Genomic DNA, 22,835 nt, shown 5'->3' with positions numbered 1-22,835 from the left:
TTTAAAAATATCACAATTTTTCCATTCTCGTACATTGAAAAATTCCTACACCACCATCGAGGTTAGAGATGTGGCAAGAGAAACAAATGTTAGACCATGACCTTGTCCAGAATTTGTCTAACTAAGAATATGTCGATTTTTATCTTTGAGATTTTGATTTCAAGTACGAGGAGAAACAAAAACAAAAAACTCATTTATAAGAATGATGATAATATGTCGTGACTATTAGTGTATGAGAAAACATGTGGAGTGAGATCGTCTCACAGATCATAATCTGTGAGACGGGTCAATCCTACTCATATTCACAATAAAAAGTAATACTCTTAGCATAAAAAGTAATAATTTTTCATGAGTGATCCAAATAAAAGATCCGTCTCACAAATACGACCCGTGAGATCGTCTAACACAAATTTTTACCAAATATATATGTCTCAAAATGAACACATTTATAAGAGAATGTCTCATAGAAAACCCGAGATCTATATAACTCTCATTGTTGGTATAACTTTCATTATCCAGAACAAGTTTAAGGATTTCAATGATTTCGCACCCAAATTAAGGTATTCGATGTACAAAATTTGAATAATACCTCGTTCAACTCGTTTCTAATGACATATTGAAGCTGGTCAAGCAAAGGGCACAAAATTAAAAAAAAAATCCAGTTGTTTTGCGGGCATTGGACGAATATTCAATTGTCGACTCGGAGATTTTTATCTGCAAGAGCCAATATAATTTAGCACTGAATAAAAAAAAAACACGTGGCTATTCCGAATCCCTTTCCATAAAGAAACGTGTCCCAAGATCAATGGCGTGAATGGGTTAGCAAAATCGATGGAGGCCACGTTAGTACGAAGAAGCTAGTATGATTACAACAGATGGGGTTTTGATTAACGCACACGTCTTATTAATAGATAATGAAATATTATTTATGAGCCACTATTAAATTTTTGGTATGGTAGTGGACATTTACGAATATTAAAAACAAATGTCTTTTTCTTTTGTTGATGTAATGGAAGTGTAAATGCTACGTAGAAGGTGCTTCCGGATGGATTCGGAAATAGGGTTTTTTTTAAAAATAATATATTTTTAAAATTTATTTACTAAAATATAACAAATTTTAAAACTTTACAAAACTATAATAATCTGGAGTTTGCTGTCCCGGATTCTGAATCCGGGACAGAGAGGCACGGAATCTCAGAATCCGTGCCAAGCCCGTGTTTTTCCTTTAAAAAAAATTAAAAGAGAAAATAGCGACGGTTTTATCAAAACCCGTCGCTATCAGCGACGGTTAAAGAATCCGTCGCTATTTGCGACAGTTTAAAGAAAAATGTTGCTATTGGCGACAGTTAAACCAAAACCGTCGCTAATAACCTTTAATTCTCTATTTTATATTGTTTGTTCAGAATATATTCTTTCCTTACATTTTTCAGAATATTAAGATGTAATAATATTTTTTTTGTTTAATATATTTTATATTATTTGTTAATTATACCAGTTTTAAGTTTTAAGTAATACAATAGTTATAATATTAATTGTATTATTAGAATTGTAATACTGTAATTTAGAATTTTGGGAATAATAATACTTATACTTAATTTAATTAAAATAATTATAATCACATAAATATAATAATGTAATACTGTGAATTATAATCACGTAAATATAATCATGTAATACTGTGCATTATAATCACGTAAATATATTTTTTTTTTGAAAGGAAAGCTCATAAATTTATTGCATCAAATCATTTGTTACAAGCTGAACCAACCACAAAGAAAAATCTCACAATGTTAAAAAAAGTTACCGCAACTTCTACATTCCAAAACAATTAAGATTCTCAAACAATAATAAATTTTTTGATTCACTCGACTGAATTTTTTTGGAGAAATAATGTTATTTTATTATTGTTTGGGAATTAATTCCTAAAATTTTAAAAAAATTAAAAAATGTTATTTCTTAAACAATAAAATTAACGTTATTTTAAATATTATTATAAAAAATAATATGTGAAAATTAAAAAAATTAAAATATATTTAATTTTTTAAAAATAAAATAACGTTATTTCACATATAAATTTATTCCAAAACATTAATTTAATAAATTTTAAAAAAAAATAACGTTATTTTTTAAAATTTACTCGTATTAAATAACCTGTCAAAGTTAAGCTTAATTAAAAAAACAAAAATTATAAAACAACATTAATTCAATAAAAATAAAATAATTTCATACCTGATAATTTTTGATAAAAATAAGCTTATTAACACAACGTCCGATCGAGACGAATTTTTATTAATAGAAATTGTCGCCGCAAAAAACGTAACAAAAATTGAGTGAATCTAGAGAAGAAGAAAAACAAAGAAAACTTGCGCTGAGAAAATTTGTTCGAATCATTACGTCTTTCGGTGCAATTTAAATTGAAAAGAGGAGTTAGGGAATTAAAGGGTATAGAGTGTCACGGATTATTAGCGACGGTTTTGGTTTAACTGTCGCCAATAGCAACGGTTTTCTTTAAACCGTCGCAAATAGCGACGGATTTGGTAACAGTCGCTGATAGCGACGGTATTTGATAAAACCGTCGCTATGTTATCTTTTATTTTTTTTAGAAAAAACACGGACTTGGCACGGATTCTCCCTCTGTCCCGGATTTTGAATCCGGGACAGCAAACTCCAGATTATTATAGTTTTGTAAAGTTTTAAAATTTGTTATATTTTAGTAAATAAGTTTTAAAAATATATTATTTTTAAAAAAAACCCTCGGAAATATGTCAAAACAGGTACTTGATATGGCGAGTGAGTGGGTCGACTTTCAACTGTCATCGGACAGGATGGGGTGGGTTAATCGACAATTTTATTAGTAATTTGGCGGGTTGAGACGGGTCGGTCCGACCGCAAGCCACCATTGATATTAATAAGTAGGCTCGTCAAAATTTCTATTAGTTCACACACTCAATAAGAACACAATGCAACTGGGAATCAAATAATTAGAGATGTGGATATTGTTAGCTAAGATCGAGAAGATCGGATCACAAAAATTAATTTCTTGTAATTTCAATCATCTTATATTCACATGATCGATTGTTCTACGTGTTTAACACGAATTAATTTAATTAAAAAACAGAAAATAGAGATTACCTTTGAAGCGTGTTTCCGATCTTTCTCTGCACTAGATCTACGCTCCAAACCTCCAAGCCTTCTCCGGTGTTCTCTCAAACTCTTAACGTAGGATTGTGTGTGGTCACAAGTTACAATATCACATATATATAAAATATATTTGTGATATCTTGTAACAAAAGATAATGACGATATCTTTTAAAATATAAATTTAAATGGACAGAATATATTATTCCATATCTAGAAGATTTGATGATAAACTTCCATGTAATATTCTGTCCGGATAAATTTATTCCACATATACCATAAATTATAACTCATATAATTTATCCGAGTTTATATTAGAGCCACCAGAGGGACCTGGTCGGATTCAATTAAATTAAGCTCCAATAAATTAATTCGATCCAATTAACTCATGATTAATCAAAATAATTTATTAATCTTATTCTACTCCACTAGAAGAACTTGTGAGTTTATGATCATACCTATTGACTAGGTGACAGATTCCATATTACGAACATATGTTCTTTGTTATTTCACTTTGGTTCCCAAAACATCGAGATATTGACCAATAGTTTGGTCTTACTCATTGATGTATCAAAGAACTTCAAGTTAGTAATCAAAGTTTATTGTCCGCTCATGATTAAGGTGTTATGTACGACATTCCAGTGATTTTGAATTAGTATGGTCAAATCAAATTCAAATATCACGTGGTCCAGTACAATACAACAAAATGTATCCCTAATTTTATTACCAAACCAAAGATAGGTTTCAATAAAATTGAGATGATCTTATCAAAATAATTTGTCCTTATTTATTTACCGATCGTTGACAATAAAACTTTGGATTGAATTACAAATTGAATCTTTCTGTGTTTAACGACTTAAATACTAAATTTATAATAACACAACAATCCAATGGACATATGCATTGCTCAAAATAAATTTATTTAAACAAATAAACATTATTCTAATTTCAAATGTCATCAACATATAACAAAAGTACTCAATGAGCATCATACTATCGAACATTATTTAATCATCCCACTTGCCCTAGAGTAAATGAGTCATGTCTAGTACACTCATATTTTGAATATGTTCCTCAAAATCTCTAGCAGGTGAGCTTTTGGTGAAAGGATCAGCAAGATTTTCAGCATATGCTATCTTACACACTGTCACGTCTCCTCGTTGAACAATATCCCTCACTAGGTGATATTTTCGTTCAATGTGTTTTCCACGCTGATGGTTTCTTGGTTCTTTTTCATTTGCCACTGCACCACTGTTATCACAATATAAAGTAATGACAATTGATGCAGCAGGAACAACCTCAAGGCTTAGCAAAAACGTTTTTCAGCCAAACGGATTCTTTTGCTGCTTCACAAGCCGCTACATACTCCGCTTCCATTGTGGAATCAGCAATACATGATTGCTTGATATTCCTCCAAACAACGGCACCATCACCCAATGTGAACATAGATCCTGATGTGGATTTACGAGAATCTCTATCAGCTTGAAAATCAGAATCAGTATAACCCACATGTGCCAAATCTGAAGCCGAATAAACCAACATATACCCTCTAGTTCTGCGAAGATACTTGAGAATATGCTTTACAGCAATCCAGTGCTCTGGTCCTGGGTTTGACTGATATCTACTAACAATTCCAACAGCATAACAAATATCTGGTCGAGTGCATAGCATAGCATACATAAGACTTCCTACAGCCAAAGCATAAGGAACTCTTTTCATGTATTCCACTTCACTTGGATTCTTGAGATTGTGGTCCTTTGACAAGTGAATTCCATGTCTAAAATGTGTTTTACTTTTCTTGGAATTTCGCAATGCATACCTCACCAATATTTTATCAATATATGAAGATTGAGATAAAGCAATCCGTTTGTTCTTCCTATCCCGAAGGATTTGGATACCTAGAACATAACTTGCTTCTCCCAAGTCTTTCATGTCAAACTGTTGAGACAACCAATTTTTAGCAGATGTCATCACCCCTACATTATTCACAATAAGTAGGATTTCATCCACATATAGCACAAGAAAAATCATCTTGTCATCCAAAATTTTCTTATAGACACAAGGCTCATCAAGATTTTGATCGAAACCATAATCTTTCACAGATTGATCAAATAAGATGTTCCAAGACCTCGACGCCTGCTTAAGTCCATAAATAGACCTTTTCAATTTGCATATTTTATGCTCTTGACCGTTGTGAATAAAACCGTCTAGTTGTACCATATAAATGGTTTCGTCAAGATTTCCATTAAGAAATGTTGTCTTGACATCCATTTGCCACACCTCATAATCAAAATGAGCTGCAATGGATAAGAGGATCCGAATAGACTTTATCATAGCCACATGTGAGAAAGTTTCATCGTAATCGATTCCTTCTCTTTGGCTAAAACCTTTGGCTACCAATCTAGCCTTAAATGTTTCCATTTTTCCGTCTATTCCTCTCTTCCTCTTGTAAATCCACTTACACCCTATAGGTTTCAACCCTTCAAGAATGTCTACAAGAACCCAGACGGAGTTAGTGTACATGGATCTCATTTCTGATTCCATGGCACTCCTCCATTGGTCAGCATCAACATCCTCCATAGCTTCTTTGTACATGATGGGATCCTCCTCTTGTTCAATGGGAACCGCATCAAACGATTCTCCATAGAACAAGTATCTAGAAGGTTGTCGAATGACCCTCCCACTACGTCTAAGTTGTGGAGGTTCTTGGTTGATTTGAATTGATTGTCATTGTCTTAAGTTCTCTTCTTGATCATTTCCTTCATTCTCCATTTGGATATGATGGGGTGACCGATCATTGGAACCAATGTCTTCTACCACTTCATTTGTTTGGAAACCAGTGGTTAATGGTGGTAGAAATGTGAATTCAAACTGAGTAGGTTCAGTGCGGATCTCTGGAGTAGATGATTTATCAATCTCTTCCAAAAGAACCTTACTCTTTGATTCACTCTCTTCTATGTGCTTATCCTCTAAGAAGGTTGTATTTGTACTTACAAATACCTTCTTGTCTTGAGGACTATAGAAGTAATATCCTCTTGTTCCCTTAGGATATCCGACAAACATACATAATTCTGATCTAGGTTCCATTTTATCCATCTTTCTCTTTAGCACATAAGCATGACATCCCCATATCCGAATATGTCTTAGATTAGGCACGCGCCCATTCCACAATTCAAGAGGTGTCTTAGAGACAGACTTAGAAGGAACCATGTTCAATAAGTTTATTGCAGTTTGGATAGCATATCTCCAAAAGGATGTACTGAGCTTAGAGAAACTTAGCATAGACCTAACCATGTCCAATAATGTTCTATTTCTCCTTTCAGAGACACCATTCTGTTGAGGTGTAGCTGGTGCACTCAATTGGGATATTATCCCATTATCTGATAAGTATGTTCTAAAGTCATTGGATAGATACTCGCCACCTCTGTCTGATCGAAGTGTTTTTATGCTCTTACCTAATTGTTTTTCCACTTCATTTCTGAATTCCTTGAACTTTTCAAAAGATTCAGATTTGTGGGACATTAGGTAAACATAACCGTATCTAGAGTAATCATCAGTGAAGGTGATGAAATACTCAAATCCTCCTCTAGCTTGTACACTAATTGGTCAACATACATCAGTGTACACTAATTTCAAAACTTCATTGGCTCTATGTCCTTTAGATTTAAAAGATCTCTTAGTCATCTTACTTTCCAAACAGGATTCACATACATGCAAGGATTCCACCTTTAAATTACTTAAAGGACCATCCTTTACTAACCGTTGAATTCTATTAAGGTTGATATGACCAAGTCTCAAGTGCCACAAATAATTTTCATTAGTGGGAGACAATTTAATTCGTTTGTTGGATTCAATGTGATGCAAAGAGCTGTCATCTTGTTTTAAGACATACAAATCGTTATTCAAATGTCTCTTGCAAATAAGGGCTTTATTTAAGGTAATATCAACCACTATTTGTGAAAAATGGACATAATATCCTTGTCTAAACAATAAAGCAACAGAAATCAAATTTCTAGTAATCTCCGGAACATAATAACAATGTCTTAAAACCAAATGTTTATTATTCGAAAAATAAAGATAAACAATTCCAACAGCTTTTGCAGACACCACAGCCCATGTGGCAACTCTTAGAGTATGTTCCCCTTCATTGAGGCTTCAGGTTACTTGGAACCCATGCAAAGTATTGCATATATGATTAGTGGCTCCAGAATGTACAATCCAAGTATCAGTAGAATCAACCACTAAACAAGACTTAATAAAAGATAACTCACCACTAGCTTGCTTCTTGGAAGCTAGGTATCCTTGGCAGTTTCTTTTCCAATGACTCTTTTCTCCGCAATGGAAACATTTTCCCTTAGGCTTGCCATCTACCTTGACCTTTTTTTCATTCTGTTGAGGACCCTTCTTGTTGGGCTTCTTCTTTTTATTCCCATTTTTACCTTTCGGCTTGGAATAAGATGGCCCAGCAGAAGCAACAACAAATGCATCACCAGTTTTAGTCTTAAGAACACTTTCAGCATTTTGAAGCTCCTTCATCAACTCAGTCAGGGACATGTTTAGCTTATTCATGTTATAGCTAACCTTAAACTATGAGAACATCTCAGGGAGAGTCTCAAGTGCCATGTCAACCTGAGTCTCTGATTTGATTTCAGCCCCTAACACCTCAGCCACGTTAAACTGAGCGATCAATGCAAGCATATGATCTCTCACGGGCGTCCTAGGTTTCATGCGCATGTTCATAATGGTTCTAATGGCTGCTTTTCGTGCATGACGTTCTCGATGCTCAAACATTTCTTGGAGGCTATCCATGATTTTTGTAGCAGTGTCCATGTTCTGATGTTTCTGTTGCAGCACATTTGAGATGGATCCCAAAATGTAGCAACGGGCCTGCTTCTGAGCTACTGTGGACTCCGCCGTAGGCACCGATGGACAGGGTTTATTGAGCACAAACTTGTGTTTCTCCGCAGTTAAGACAATCAATAAATTACGTTTCCAATCAATGTACTTTTCTCCGAGTAGTTGGTTGTTGGTTAATATCATAGATAATGAATTTTCAGTCATTTTTCTGAAATTAAAATAAATTTAAATGAGCAATGCAATAAATAAAATTATGTGTTATGCATGAAATGCATTTGTAGATCCCAAAAACTACTACAACACATCAATTACCTAAAACTCCAAAATATATAATTTTTTCTTTAGGAAAAAACATGTTATTTATAGCTAGGCTGGGACCCTCCCATTAAATGCAATATTAATTTAGTATTGCTTGATTTTGGCCATCAAAAGATATTGTAAAAATATTCTATAGGAATTTCTCACAATATCATTGACTTAAGTGTATACCATTAACTTAATTATTTATCAAATACCAAATTAATTATGTCACCTATAGGGTGGTCACAATTAATTTTACTATAAAATAATTATAATAACGGGTCCAATCAAGTAACCAAAACAATGTAGCCCTCCTATAAGGAGACCAATAAAATTGTCACGAGGCATACATAATTCCTACTAATGGATTAATAAGGGAGACCGTGGGTTTATTTAAAATATACCATCTCACACTTAATATTTAAATTTAATTTTGGGTTTTATCCGATCAATAAAATCATGACTATTTTAACTCTTAAAATAATTTAATTATTAATCAAAATATTTATTCTCTAAAAATAGAATAAATAAAATTTTATGCATGACAATATGTTACCTAAAGCGGTATTTATGCAATCTACATGATCATGAATGACAATTAATTTCGTAATTAAAGCAATAATTAACCACTAAGAACAAATTTATGGCCCAAAAAATTAAAGATCTAATTGAACTCAATTTGGCCCAATACTTCAATTTTTTTTCAAATTTATGGCCCAACCTAGACAAAAAAAAAAAAAAAAGATCTAATTGAACTCAATTTGGCCCAATACTTCAATTTTTTTTTTTAAAAAAAGTTCCAACCCAAGTAATCAATCCAGCAGCCTGGTCCGGCCCATGAATAATTTTCCGGATCCGACCCGAACCCGCGACCCGTCTTCTGCAACCCTAAAAAAAATGCCGCCGCCGCTGGAGTCGCCGGAAACGTGCGAAATTGAAGATCTCCACCGCGCCGGTCACTGGGAAATCACCGAGACACCATATCCATTTCGAAACCGAAAATAGATGCCCGATTTTCCAGATCCAGCGCAAAGAAAATGGCGATTTTCGCATCTCAATCGTGCCCGCTCCACCATGAAGAACGACGCATGAGATGGACCGTAAACCACCTTCGCATACACTCCTCATCCTCGCGGCCGCGTGATTCCGATTACGCGATCCAGATTTGCCTTTTTCATGGTGGTTTCCGAAATTGAAGAACAGGTCCCTGACGAATTGAAGAAGATGCATTCCGGTCCCTGGAACCCTTTGGACGAAATTTCATTCTAGTCCTTATGGTTTTAATCGAAATTGCATCCGGCCCTCCAGTTCTTTAAACAGTAACAGAAAAGCCCAAATAAAATACAACAAAATTGCACGAAAATAAACAAAGGGAAACATGGAGTCGTAATCCACCCCCTTGGTTACAGACTCGAAAATACGAAATACAATTTCACCAAAAACTAAGATCATAAACTGTTCAAAATTTAAATCAATCCATTCAAACCACAATCACATAAATCTAACACCGCTTTAAACTAAAACATGCATAAATAATTAATTAATTCGAAATACGCAAAACAATATCAAAACCCGTGGCTCTGATACCATATGTTAGCCAAGATCGAGAAGATCGGATCACAAAAATTAATTTATTGTGATTTCAATCATCTCATATTCACAGGATCGATCGTTCTACGTATTTAACACGAATTGATTAATTACAACACACAGAAAATAGAGATTACCTTTGAAGCGTGTTTCCGATCTTTCTCTACACTAGATCTACGCTCCAAACCTCCAAGCCTTCTCCGGTGTTCTCTCAGACTCTTAACTTAGGATTGTGTGTGGTCAAAAGTTACAATATCACATTTATATAAAATATATTTGTGATATCTTGTAACAAAAAGATAATGACGATATCTTTTAAAATATAAATTTAAATGGACAGAATATATTATTCCATATCTAGAAGATTTGATGATAAACTTCCATGTAATATTCTGTCCGAATAAATTTATCCCACATATACCATAAATTATAACTCATATAATTTATCCGAGTTTATATTAGAGCCACCAAAAGGACCTGGTCGGATTCAATTAAATTAAGATCCAATAAATTAATTCGATCCAATCAACTCATGATTAATCAAAATAATTTATTAATCTTATTCTACTCCACTAAAAGAATAAGATTGCACTCTCAAATTAATTGATATTACTGAAGCACAAAATCAATAATTATATCCTCTGATTTATCGACCCAACAAATATTTCATCTTGTCTTATGTTTCCAAAGTTGATTTCTCTACATAATGATTTGACGACCGAACTCGAACAAGTTGTATAACTTTATTAAATTCATAAGCAAGATATTGCTAGAAATAGGGCTCGCGCTAGGGCTTCGGTTCGCTCAAATTCGAGAAACTGGGTCGCTATGGGTTGGATAATCCTTTTCCGAACAAGATTCGGCGATTTAGGGTAAGTTCGATCCTGCGTGTGTGGGCAGTGCCCACACCCATGATCAATGGCTAAGATTCAATTTCATGGGGAAAATTTTTTTAAAAAAAAATAAAAATTGGGCCAGAAAAAATTCTGGCCCTTGGATGTACCCCTGCAGGCACTGCCTGCAGGGGTAGGAAGGAATAAACCGCGATTTAGATAGGAAGATGGAGCCGACGGGAAGGGCTTGAGCTTGGGATTTGGGAATTTTCTACTTTTGGAAAAATAATATATATGTATATGTTGTATAAATACTAAATACAATAATTTATACTTTATTAACCTGATTTTGCGTATTTTTAGTACTCATGCGTTATTTATTTTTAACTTCGATATGTATTTATATCATTTAAATTTCTCGATATTCAACCATACATGTTTCTAACACATTTTCTAATTTATTTTCTATGAATAATTATTTTAAATTTAACATCTCAATAATTATTTTAATTATGTCAAATTATCGAATTATTAATTTTAAAATCTTACATGTACTTTGCCAAAAATGCTTATTATTTTGTGCATTATCAACTTTTGGTTTGTTGGCAATAGGGCTGCAAACGAACCGAACATGTTCGCGAGTTTTTCGAGCCGGCTCGATAAATATTCGATTTGTATTCGAACTTATCGAATTTGAGCCGAACTCGAACACGTTCAAACTTTTTTTCGAGCCGAACTCGAGCCCAAATTATTTTGTTCGATAGCTCGCGAATAGTTCGCGAGTCTTAATATTTTATTAATATAATATAATTATATATATATATATACATTTCGAATATTTCGAGCATTTCGAGCTTTCAAACCTTAATATCCGAGCAATAATTCGAATAGTTCACGAATATATTCGAATATTTCGAGCCGAACTCGAACTCGAACTTCATTTCGAGCCGAGCTCGAGCCCAAATATTTGAAATTATCGAACTTCGAATCGAGCTCGAACTCGAATATACCTATTTCGAGCCGAATTCGAGCCTGACTTTTTTACTATTATTCGGCTCGATTCGGTTCGTTTGTACCCCTAGTTGGCAACTAACTCTTTATGATGGTCGTTATTTTCTCAGTCATCCTCTTCATCATCATCTAGGTTATTATTTTCCTATTTCGGATTTTTTCGAATGTTTTGAAAATTGAGAGCTTAGCATTGGAATCGACATCAACATCATAAACTGACCATCCATTGAAGCATTAGAATCGCTCAAAAGCATGAAAAATGAGGCATTGGGAACAACATTCGAACCAGTTGGAATATTTTGTGAAAATTGAGAATGGTGAGGAGAACGAGATTGAAAATTTTAAGAGTTTGCATTCCTTCTATATTTGGATATCCAAATAAATTGTTGAATGAAACACTAAATTTTTCAGGCATTTCAGATAAGAAGATATAAATATTGTGTTGATAATTAGTAGATAATTTTGAAATGGAGAGTGAGAAATGAGAGATTTATACTGTCTCACGAGTTGTATTTTGTGAGACGGATCTCTATTTGGGTCATATATGAAAAAGAATTATTTTTTATGTTAAGAGTATTACTTTTTATTGTGAATATGGGTAGGGTTGACCCGTCTCATAGATTAAGATCCGTGAGACGGTCTCACATAAGACACACTCTACTATATTTATAGTAAAAAGTTCAAAAAGTAGTCGTTATATTTATTTTAAAAAATGAAGGTATTTTTGTTTCAAAAATGAAGTTGGAGAACAAAATTATTTTTTAAAAAAAGGTTTTTACCCAAATAAAGTTGTTGGAAAAAGAAAAAACCAATAAAAATAACAAAATTGAAGCTAATTGTTTGGGAAAAAAATAAATTATTGAAGACGCACGACAACCAACAAGTACAAGGCGCTCGCACCCCATGCACGCATGCTACACACGAGCCATTTGAGAGGGTGTGTGAGCTGCATCCTCTCAAAAGAAACCAATTTTTTTTTAAAAAAATAATGTTGGGTTAATTGAACACTCTGTAACGACTGCTTTATTTTGAACCTAATTTATTATATTCAATAAAGCTACCGTTGTAGCCACTCTAATAAGCTGCGATAATGTTGACTTGAGCATTGAAGGGTTTATTCTTTGTGCATCTTCAGTTTCTCTAACGTTTTTTTCGTAAAGCAAATGACGATCCATCATATTTTATCAGGGGTGGTTCGTAGGAATGACGTCCACGCATCTGAATCCAACATCTCTACATTCTCCTAAATTTACTTAATTCAGGTAACAATCTTATCTGCTATATCAGTGCGAAAAAAGCATGAAGATCCTTTAAAATAAAATTAAAAAATCAGGATTGAAGAGGTTGTTGGAAATTCCCAATAGTAAAACAAAATATAATAAAAAAAACCACAATTGAAGGTGATTCCTGAAGAACTAATGTTGTACACAATCACTGAAATGTGGAAAGTTCTGTAACTTATAAATAGATTTGATTTATTTCACCATTTTTAAAAATATATATATATATATATATATAATATAGTAGACAGAACCATTTATTCTAAAAGAAGAAATATTATATTAAAATTAAAAGTTACAGTTCATGTAAGATAACGTAAAACCGCTTTTCTTCTCGGGTCAAATGGGCCATGTGGGAAACGAGGTGAAAGAGAGAGCAAACAAATATTGGGCCTCCCTGATTGGGCTCATGTTTTTAGGCCCAAATTTCGTTTACAAACTTGGGCTAGAAAAGTTGGACCAAAGTATGGGCTTAAATTCCCCCCTCCCACTCAAGAAAAACGCTGCAAATGTAACATTCCAAGTCAAGGGAAAGACAGTACCAAAGTAGATCATGATATCAAAGAAACACGAGTGTATATTTTAATAAACTTAGAAATTGAATTATATATTTGAGATAATTGAGAAATGCAACAACTTGTGAGACCTACTCATTGAGAAATAAAGGAAAGTTAAATAATTGAGTAGGTCTTTCGTGATACGATCTCATGAATCTTTATCTGTGTGACGGGTCAACTCTACCGATATTCACAATCAAAAGTAATATTTTTTCACGGATGACACAAAATACGACTCGTGAGACTGTCTCACACAAGTTTTTGCTTAAATAATTAGGCCGAAAAAAGTACATAATATTGAAGGCAAAAAAATTTAAAAACTAATTTAACGTCCAATAATTAAAATTTATTTTATTTCATTTTCAACATATAACTCGTTATATTATACAATGATTTCAATAAAGAATTGAAATTATTAAATTTAAAAATAAATTAAAAAAAAGAGAGAGGACTTGGATATGGTCATATGATTGCTTCTCAATGAGAGGCGCCGAGTTTGACTTGCCGGCTTTAGCTAAATATTCCATCCAAATTAGACTTCTACCAAAGAAAGCCACCGCTTGGTCACACGCGGAATTCAACTTTGTCACATGCCCCAAAAAAAAAAAAAAAAAAAAATCAAATAATATATATCACTTAATATTTTTGAAAAAGAAAGAAGACTAATTCAAAAGTTCCCATGTGAAGGGAACACAAGACTTCCCCCATAATTTTTTTATTAAAAATAAAATCGTAAAACATAATTTCAATGATTTTAACCACTCATTTTGTTGTACACTATATTTTTTATTTATTGATTACACCATATCTTATAATATCTCAGTTTTAGATACAATTTATCAATGAATTTTACATGTATGGCAAAACCTTTGGAGTGGATCTCATGTGAAATCGTCTCACATAAGTTTTTGTCAAGTCTTTATTGTCCAAAACTAACATCGAACATATATATATATTATTTATCTCCTAAAACAAAAATTTGGAATAAATTTAATATTATTAAAAAGTGTAGAAAGGCTTAGAGCTAGGGAGCTCCCTTTGTCATTATATAGTGAATATAATGAATATTGTTCAAGGATTTGTTATTGGCGCATTCCTTTTCTTGGACTACTTCATCAAGAAAATAATTTGATTTTTTGCAAAATAAATCTATTCCTCCATAAGTCAAATAGAATTAGCAGAGAGAAGAAAATGTCCAAAAAGATATTATTATTTTATGTATTATTTGAAACGTACCTTAGGAGGAGGGAAGTCACCAAGAAATCACGATATGTCTCCCTCCTTAATGTGGATATATTCCAATTCTCGACGTTTTACTACAAGACCTTTCCCATCTTCCCTTAAATCTCCTTGCCCTTCACATTGTTTTGTCATACCAAAGCTTCTTCCTTTAACTCACCACATATTTCTTTGAAACTTGGTATATTTTCTTGGTTTTGCCACCCCTTTCATCCGGAATATTGAATCTTCAAATATCTGAAACTTGTTTGGCGGGTTTTGAAGCTGGTTGAATTTAGAGAGAACCCAATTCTTTGTTTCTCGTGTTTTGATCTTAAAGTTTGGGTTTTTTTTTTAATCTTTAGCGGAGTTCTATCTTTTTTGTGCAAGTCATAAGCTTAATCGGCGTAGAAATCGTGGGAATTGAGAGTTCGGAGCTTATGCTGATAAAAGTTAAATCTTTATTCTTTTGATCTGAAAAAGTTCAGATTTTGATTGATTCATTGATACTTGGGCTTTTATTGAATCCCGACTACATTTTTTGTTCAAATATTGAAAAAATTGTTTGATTTTTCTTGATTTCATTAAAATGGGAAACTGTTGTGTTGTTCCTAAAACTTCCGACGAGGAGATAGTGGGTAATCATAAGCCAAATCGCTTCGCTATTAATGATGGTAAACATGTGCCGATTGGTGGATACAAATCCTACGTATTGACCAATCCGACAGGCCATAACATTGAGGGCTTTTACGAGCTGGGGCGTGAGCTCGGTAGAGGTGAATTCGGGGTTACCTATTTATGCACTGAAAAATCAACTGGGGAAGTGTTTGCTTGTAAGTCGATATCTAAGAAGAAGCTCAGGACTAGAGTAGATATTGAGGATGTGAGGAGGGAGGTTCAGATCATGAAGCATTTGCCTAAGCTTCCAAATGTTGTGAGTTTGAAGGATACATACGAAGATGATAGTGCAGTGCATTTAGTTATGGAGTTATGTGAGGGTGGTGAACTGTTTGACAGAATTGTTGCTAGAGGACATTATACTGAGAGGGCGGCTGCCGCTGTGACTCGAACCATTGTCGAAGTTATTCAGGTGAAGATTTGATTTCTTGATGTTTTGTGTTGACTCGAACCACTCACTATTCGACCCTGTTTTTTAGGATTGCATCTTTTTTTTTTTCCAACTCTGTTCTGTTTGTTGCCGTGGTAACTTGCAAAGTAACTGTATTTTGTCCACATGACCTTGTAAGTGTTATCTAATTAAGTGGATCTTCCTGCAGAATTGCCATAAGCATGGGGTCATGCATCGTGATCTTAAGCCCGAAAACTTCTTGTTTGCAAATATGAAAGAAACGGCACCACTAAAGGTCATTGATTTTGGGCTGTCAGTTATCTTCAAGCCTGGTATGTTCCTTTCACGCTTCATTAATTCTTTGGGTTGCAGTTAAACATATGTTGGATTGCATTAGCTAACGTCTTGGCGATTCTGCAGGCGAGAGATTTGATGAAATTGTGGGAAGCCCTTTCTATATGGCTCCGGAGGTCCTGAAGAAAGACTATGGTCCAGAAATAGATATTTGGAGTGCTGGCGTTGTTCTTTATATCTTACTCTGTGGATTTCCACCGTTTTGGGCTGGTTAGTTTCCAATTTTCCGTACGCGTTGCTCCCATATTTTGAATTTATGCCACTAAACTTTAATGCCAACTTTATTGAAGGAGGATGTTCAAACTAATTAAAAATGGTTGAATCAATCATATTTTGTGTATCGTATAGTAGATAGGGATGCGAAGTTCGGTTAACTTGTGTGTGTGGACATGGAAACTCTCTCTTGTTTGATTGAAAGTACCGAAATTTTCCACTCGGCTTTGACATTCCCTCTGGCACAAAATGTTGTTAAACTGCAGAAACTGAACAAGGCATTGCCCAATCGATTATTCGTTCTGTTGTGAGCTTCAAAAGAGATCCTTGGCCCAAGGTTTCTGATAAAGCAAAAGACCTGGTAAAGAAAATGCTCAACCCCGACCCCAAGAAACGTCTTACACCCGAGGAGGTTTTAGGTAACATTTAGCCCAATTAATTATTGACACCACATTTTACATACACCATGCTTGATTGTTCGTTTCAAATTGTTGACAATTCTAGCTGCTTGACTCGCAGATCATCCTTGGTTGCAGAATGCAAAGAGTGCTCCCAATGTTTCTTTGGGTGAAACTGTTAGAGCTAGGCTCAAGCAGTTTTCAATGATGAATAAGCTCAAGAAAAAAGCTCTACGGGTAACAGCTCTTGCTTCAAAAAGTTAATAAACAATCAATAATGGTGTCGTTGGCCCGTTAAGGTTTTTGCTAAATCGATTTCTCGAATGTCAGGTGATTGCTGAGCATCTATCTGTGGAGGAAGTTGCAGGCATAGTTGAAGGATTCCAATTGATGGATATGGACAATAAGGGGAAGATTGACATTGACGAGTTAAGAGTGGGGCTACACAAGCTCGGCCATCACATCCCAGATAGCGATCTTCAAATTCTAATGGAAGCTGTGAGTGTCATATCTGATTATAAGACTTCATTCTAGGCTTAAATCTTTTGAACAGCTCTAAAGTGGTAGTCATCTATGAGTCGTTCATCAATACATGATTCGATGAGAAACGAGAAGCATGGGAAAAAGCAGGGCAGTGACCCTATAAAAATTTTGTTAGCTTACCTCCCCACGAGCTCGCATTTTTGACAACGATTACTGAAACAGATGATGCCATGCTAGAGAACACTTCGTTTGCAAAGCACAAGATTTTTGAATGCTACACGCCTCGTCATGTGAATTTTTTTGTTTTGTATTAACTAGTAGAGTAACGTTAGTTTTTTAATTCCTGTTGGAACAGGGTGATGTGGATAAAGATGGATATCTCAATTGTGGAGAATTTGTTGCAATATCTGTTCACCTAAGAAAGATGGGAAACGACGAACATATACACAAGGCATTCGAGTTCTTTGATGCTAACAAAAGTGGGTATATAGAGATGGAAGAGCTAAGAGACGCCTTCGCCGAAGAGGCGGAGACAGAGGCGACCAGTGAAGAGGTCATTATTGCCATTATGCAAGACGTGGACACAGACAAGGTCAGTCGCCTCCTATCTCAAATTTCTGACCATCTCAAACACATTCTTTCATACATTGCTTACATTTTTTTCTATATTATTTTCTGCAGGATGGGCGTATAAGTTACGATGAGTTTGCCGCAATGATGAAGGCCGGAACAGATTGGAGAAAGGCGTCGAGACAGTATTCGAGAGAACGATACAACAGTCTGAATTTGAACCTGATCAAGAGCGGATCAATACGAATGTGATGTCCCCTGTAGAGAATGGCACATTTGCTTGAGTGGAAACAAGTTTTTCTATTTTTTTGTTAATCTATGTTGTAAGTGTAGAGCCACGGTCAAAATTTGATCGTTATTTCACATGCATATTGTCCATTGTTACCGAAGTTTGCAAGTTAATTTGAACAGTTCTTGATAGATTCTAAAGATACAATATTGGTGTTAGTTAGAATTACTGGTGTAAATTAAAAATAGAATATTAAAACAGATTAGATCCAATTAAACTAGTTGATCAACAATCCTGGTTTTTTTTTTTATATTCACCTGATTCGTTTTATCATATGGGTTTTATTTTCACATTTGATTAATCCAGTAAAATTTTCAATACTTTTTAATGGTTAGACATGATGTTGGGCTATATTTTTACAAATTCCATATATATATATATATATATATATGATGTGATCCGGGTAAAATGGATGAGCAGGGTCGGGTGCTCCACCGGGTCAAATCAAGAATTTATAGTGTTGTTTAGGAAAATGAGCAAGGTAGATGGCTTCGATCGTGACCTGCAAACAATGAAAGGAACTCGTGAATGGGCGCCGGAAGGGTGTCCGGCGTGACCACTCCGATGCTTAAGTCAGCAGGGTTGTCGAGAGGGAACTTAAAGCAATATGTATGGATGCTTGAGAGTGAAGAAATTTCAGACCTCTGGAATGTCAACGATACCTGCTATTTGAAGAGAAGCTAGGGTTACCTTGATGCGCGTGCTCACCTACTACCTGTACCCTCGGACGTTGACGGCCTGTCGGGTCCCTTTCTACCCGATAGCTTCGTGGGTACTCCAAGAATAAGGGACGTTGACTGCATGTCCAGTCCCTTTCTTCTCCATATTTTCGGGGATACGTTCAGGCGGAAGACGTTGACTTCCCGCCCAGTCGCTTTCTGCCTTACAATCTGTAAGATCCTCTAAGTAAGTTACTCGAGTATTGAGCCCTCGGCTTCAGCATGAAAGCCCGGTCCCTAGTTGCTCGGGAGGTAAGTAAATACCCGGTCATGCATGAAGCGCCCAGTCGCGTGGGTAACAATCGCCCTCCCGGTTTCTATAGGGGCTACTCAATGACATTTCCCGGGTCCTCCAGGACCCGAGCCCTTATAGGGGTATCACCACCCATCCCTAAAATAGTCGGGCTAGAGTCTCACTCGCCGTCCCGATTGGTGTGAAATAATTCACGGTGTATAATAGCATCGGAGCCTTTAAATATCCCGTAGAAGAGATGTCACGCCTGGATGATTTGTCTCCCGGACCCTAATGAATTGTTATCCAGCCCCTCTGGATGTTGCATTCGTTATAATGAGATGCACCCACAATTAATTCCTACTAGAAAACGCTCCACATCTCGAGAAATGGATAAGTCTGACACCTCGACAACTGTGCACGTCTTTCCCCCTCCCGGCACAATTTCCAAAACTTATCTCAACCGTTCAGGCATCTTGAAGATCAACGGTCATTATTAATTTGTTCTTATTATAAATAGGGCCTTACCGATCCGTCATCATACCAGCAAAGTGTTGTTAGGAAGATACAATGGCAGGTGCTAGCAATCCCAGCGTCCCTGATCTGGCGGAAGAGTTCATGAATGCATCCTCAGAGAGGCATAAGACGGAAATAGAGGAGGAGGTCTTTCACAAAATTCTCGCCTTCTGGGAGGCACTGCAGGAGTTACAGCTTCTCTACTACTGCGGTGAGGCTAATACTCCTCGGCTTCTGGCGAAATTGGAGAAGTATCGGGAGTATCTAAATATTTCCGAGTTGGGGGATCCTTTTGAAGAGGACCGCATGTACGAACTGATGCTTCGAAAAGAGAGGAACACTCTCAACGATATCACTGACGCCAAGGGCTATGAAGGAAGGGCTACACGAGAAGTGAGACGTTGGATGTTCCTGTGGAAAGCCTTCGTAGATGAGGCATATTTCGATGTAATTCGAAGTAATTTCGTTAAATAAAATTATTATCCGAGTTTACTGTCTTTTACCATTTTATCTGATGCATATCCCACGGACTGTCTGACTCGACTGACAAGATTAACTACTAATAAGTAACGAACGGAGACGTGAGGATTTCGTACTAATAAAACTAAAAGGGCGCCCGAGCTCCGCATTTCTCGGGTTTACAACAATATGCTGGGACTTCGAATCTCCCGGTCTTAAGATAAAACGTCGAGGCCTTAAACCTCCCGGACTCAAGAGAAAATGCCGGGGCCTTAAACCTCCCGGACTCAATACAAATATTACCACGCTTACCCGGATATCCCGATTGTTGCGATAACAGGTGTAAGCCTTAACTCCTTCCTGGAGATGCTTCGTATTTCGGGAAAGAAATAAGTCTAACGCCTCGATAACCACGTGCGTCCTTTCCTCTTCTGCCGATTAATACTTTAGTACCTTGATATTCGTAACAGTCCCTTCGCCTACCTCGATAATAAATGCTACGTGCCTATAAATACAGGAAGGCAATGGGAGGTAAGAGATAATACCTTCGGCATGGCAAGTTCGAGCGAATCTACGGTCTGCAGTGGCATCTACGTTCCAGCGCCCAATACCCTACCTCCTCACCTGGAGGATCTGAAGAGGACCATTGAGGAGTTGGTCTTGTCGAAGGTGATGTCCACTTGGCATAAGATTCAAGATCTTAATGCCACGCTCCGAGAGGGTTTGACCTTTACTCGGGCACAAAGAGCGGTGGCGAGGAGGTACAAAAGGGAGCTCGAAGTCAACCATGTTGCCGAGCTCGCTACTGATGAAGTCCTGCTTCATGCGATGCTGCTGAAGGAAGGGCGTCAACTGGGAAAGATTTCCTCCTCTGAGTCCTTTAACCTCGCCCAGTCTCCTGAACTAACCCACTGGATCCATGAGTGGCAACATGTCGTAGGTGTACTAATAATTGGTGCTAGGCATGAGCGATTCCTTTATGAATAAAATCTGCTTACTTGTTTCATTCTCTTCTTTGCACGTTAATTAATGATAAACCGGGTGTAATTCATAAATGCGCGATTGAATCTCCCAGAACAAAGATCTCACCTACTTTAAACAAAGCACTAGAGCTTTGTTTGGAAGAAAATGTCGGGGCCTCGAATTTCCCGGACCGAAAATAACGTGCCGGGGTCTTAAACCTCCCGAACTTAGAATAATATGCCGGGGCCTCAAACCTCTCGGACTTAGAATAATATGCCGGGGCCTCAAACCTCCTGGACTTAGAATGATATGCCGGGGCCTCAAACCTCCCGGACTTAGAATGATATGCCGGGGCCTCAAACCTCCCGGACTTAGAATAATATGCCGGGGCCTCAAACCTCCCGGACTTAGAATGATATGCCGGGGCCTCAAACCTCCCGGACTTAGAATAATATGCCGGGGCCTCAAACCTCCCGGACTATTCACGTGGTATCCGGATGATATACAGCTCATCATTAAAACTCTCACCGAATGAGAACGTTCCGTATTCCCAGATGTATCAGTCGGGCGCCTTGGTAACCGTCAATGCCCCTTCACCTTCTTAGCACAATTTTCAAGAAATATCCTGACCGCCCACGTGTTTAGATTCGATGGCTTCGATTAACTTTTTCCTTTGACTCATAGAGGGGACGATTCCGCTGGCTGGGACCCTTGTATTTCCTCCACATTTAAAAACGTTCACCTATAAATAAGGGGGGATAGATGTAAAGTGACTCTCAATTCAAAATGTCGAATTCAAGCGGTTCCAGTGCCTGCAGCAGTACACATGTCCTGGTGACCCCGGAGATGCGTCCTCATGTGGAGGAACTGAAGAGGGAAATCGAGGAACATATATGGGCGAAGGTCATGGCCGTGCGGGACAAGGTTCATGACTTGGATTATACCTATCGCAATCGCTTGGCCACTACTCGAGCGCAAAGAGCCAGAGCGAGGAAGTATATCCGAGAATTCGTAGTAGACCGGGTGACCGATCTAGTTGACGATGAAGTTCTGCTGCACATGATGCTGTGGAAAGAGTGGCATGCCCTGGACAAGATAATGAAGAATGAATTCTTCATTGACCTCCGCATTCACGAATTAACTAATTGGATAACGGAGTGGCAGGATTCTGTATCTAACATAATGGATCCCATAACTTTTCGCCGCTATTTTATGTAATGGAAATTTTATCGACTTCTATCGCTTTACTCTTCTGCAAATAAATCTTGTGCGAATTTATGCGGACCGAATCAATAGACTTACAGTTATTTGTAATAACCTGATCCCCCCGAACTTAAAATATAATCCCGGGCTATCGAACCTTTTGACTATAACAAGATGCCGGGGTCTCGGATTATTCGGACTTAGAAATCTCCGTCCTGGGTCTCTAGGTTCCCGAGCTATGAAACGAACTTGCCGAGTTCTCCTAAACCTCCCGGCCTATCCACACGTTACTACAACGACACGTGTTCATCTATCCCGACGGCTAGTAATGTTTCGTATTCCGAGGAGATAAAACATCATGACATCTCGATCTGTGTAACTGTCTTTTCGTTCTGCCCGTCGCAACTTTCGAGGCGTATCGAAACCGCACACGCGTTCACTCAATCGACGGTTCCGATCATTCCCCATCTCCTATATATAGCGACCCTAGGTTTTCCCAAAAATCACTTTCAAATCAGCATTCTCGGCGAAGCCCTTGCAAATTCTCTTCTCGCAGTTCCGGCATTCAAAGTTTCCTTGCTCC

General features: G+C 36.6%; 2 protein-coding genes across 2 annotated transcripts; one reads left to right on the top strand and one right to left on the bottom strand.

The window, feature by feature from the left end:
• Window positions 1-7,725: 7,725 nt before the first annotated feature.
• LOC140826952 (uncharacterized) lies at window positions 7,726-8,199 on the bottom strand. The gene has a single exon (XM_073189515.1). It carries the CDS (start codon window positions 8,197-8,199, stop codon window positions 7,726-7,728), a length of 474 nt encoding a protein of 157 aa, XP_073045616.1.
• A 6,668-nt stretch (window positions 8,200-14,867) lies between these two features.
• Window positions 14,868-18,307, top strand: LOC140827143 (calcium-dependent protein kinase 32-like). The gene is made up of 8 exons (XM_073189756.1): window positions 14,868-15,874; window positions 16,062-16,185; window positions 16,274-16,417; window positions 16,687-16,839; window positions 16,940-17,055; window positions 17,149-17,316; window positions 17,657-17,893; window positions 17,983-18,307. Exons 1-8 carry the CDS (start codon window positions 15,374-15,376, stop codon window positions 18,121-18,123), a joined length of 1,584 nt encoding a protein of 527 aa, XP_073045857.1. The 5' UTR covers window positions 14,868-15,373; the 3' UTR covers window positions 18,124-18,307.
• Window positions 18,308-22,835: the final 4,528 nt, after the last annotated feature.

Source organism: Primulina eburnea, chromosome 3, assembly GCF_022965805.1.
Source record: "Primulina eburnea isolate SZY01 chromosome 3, ASM2296580v1, whole genome shotgun sequence".
NCBI lineage: Eukaryota > Viridiplantae > Streptophyta > Magnoliopsida > Lamiales > Gesneriaceae > Primulina > Primulina eburnea.
Note: the sequence above shows the minus strand (reverse complement) of the source record. Positions and strands in the feature narration are given on the sequence as shown.

Excerpts from the sequence above, each read along its gene's own strand:
- LOC140827143 (XM_073189756.1), top strand. The coding sequence starts at position 15,374 with ATGGGAAACTGTTGTGTTGTTCCTAAAACTTCCGACGAGGAGATAGTG. Across the intron at positions 16,418-16,686 it reads ATTTCCACCGTTTTGGGCTG|AAACTGAACAAGGCATTGCC; the intron begins GTTAGTTTCCAA and ends GTTAAACTGCAG. Across the intron at positions 16,840-16,939 it reads TACACCCGAGGAGGTTTTAG|ATCATCCTTGGTTGCAGAAT; the intron begins GTAACATTTAGC and ends CTTGACTCGCAG.
- LOC140826952 (XM_073189515.1), bottom strand. The coding sequence starts at position 8,199 with ATGACTGAAAATTCATTATCTATGATATTAACCAACAACCAACTACTC.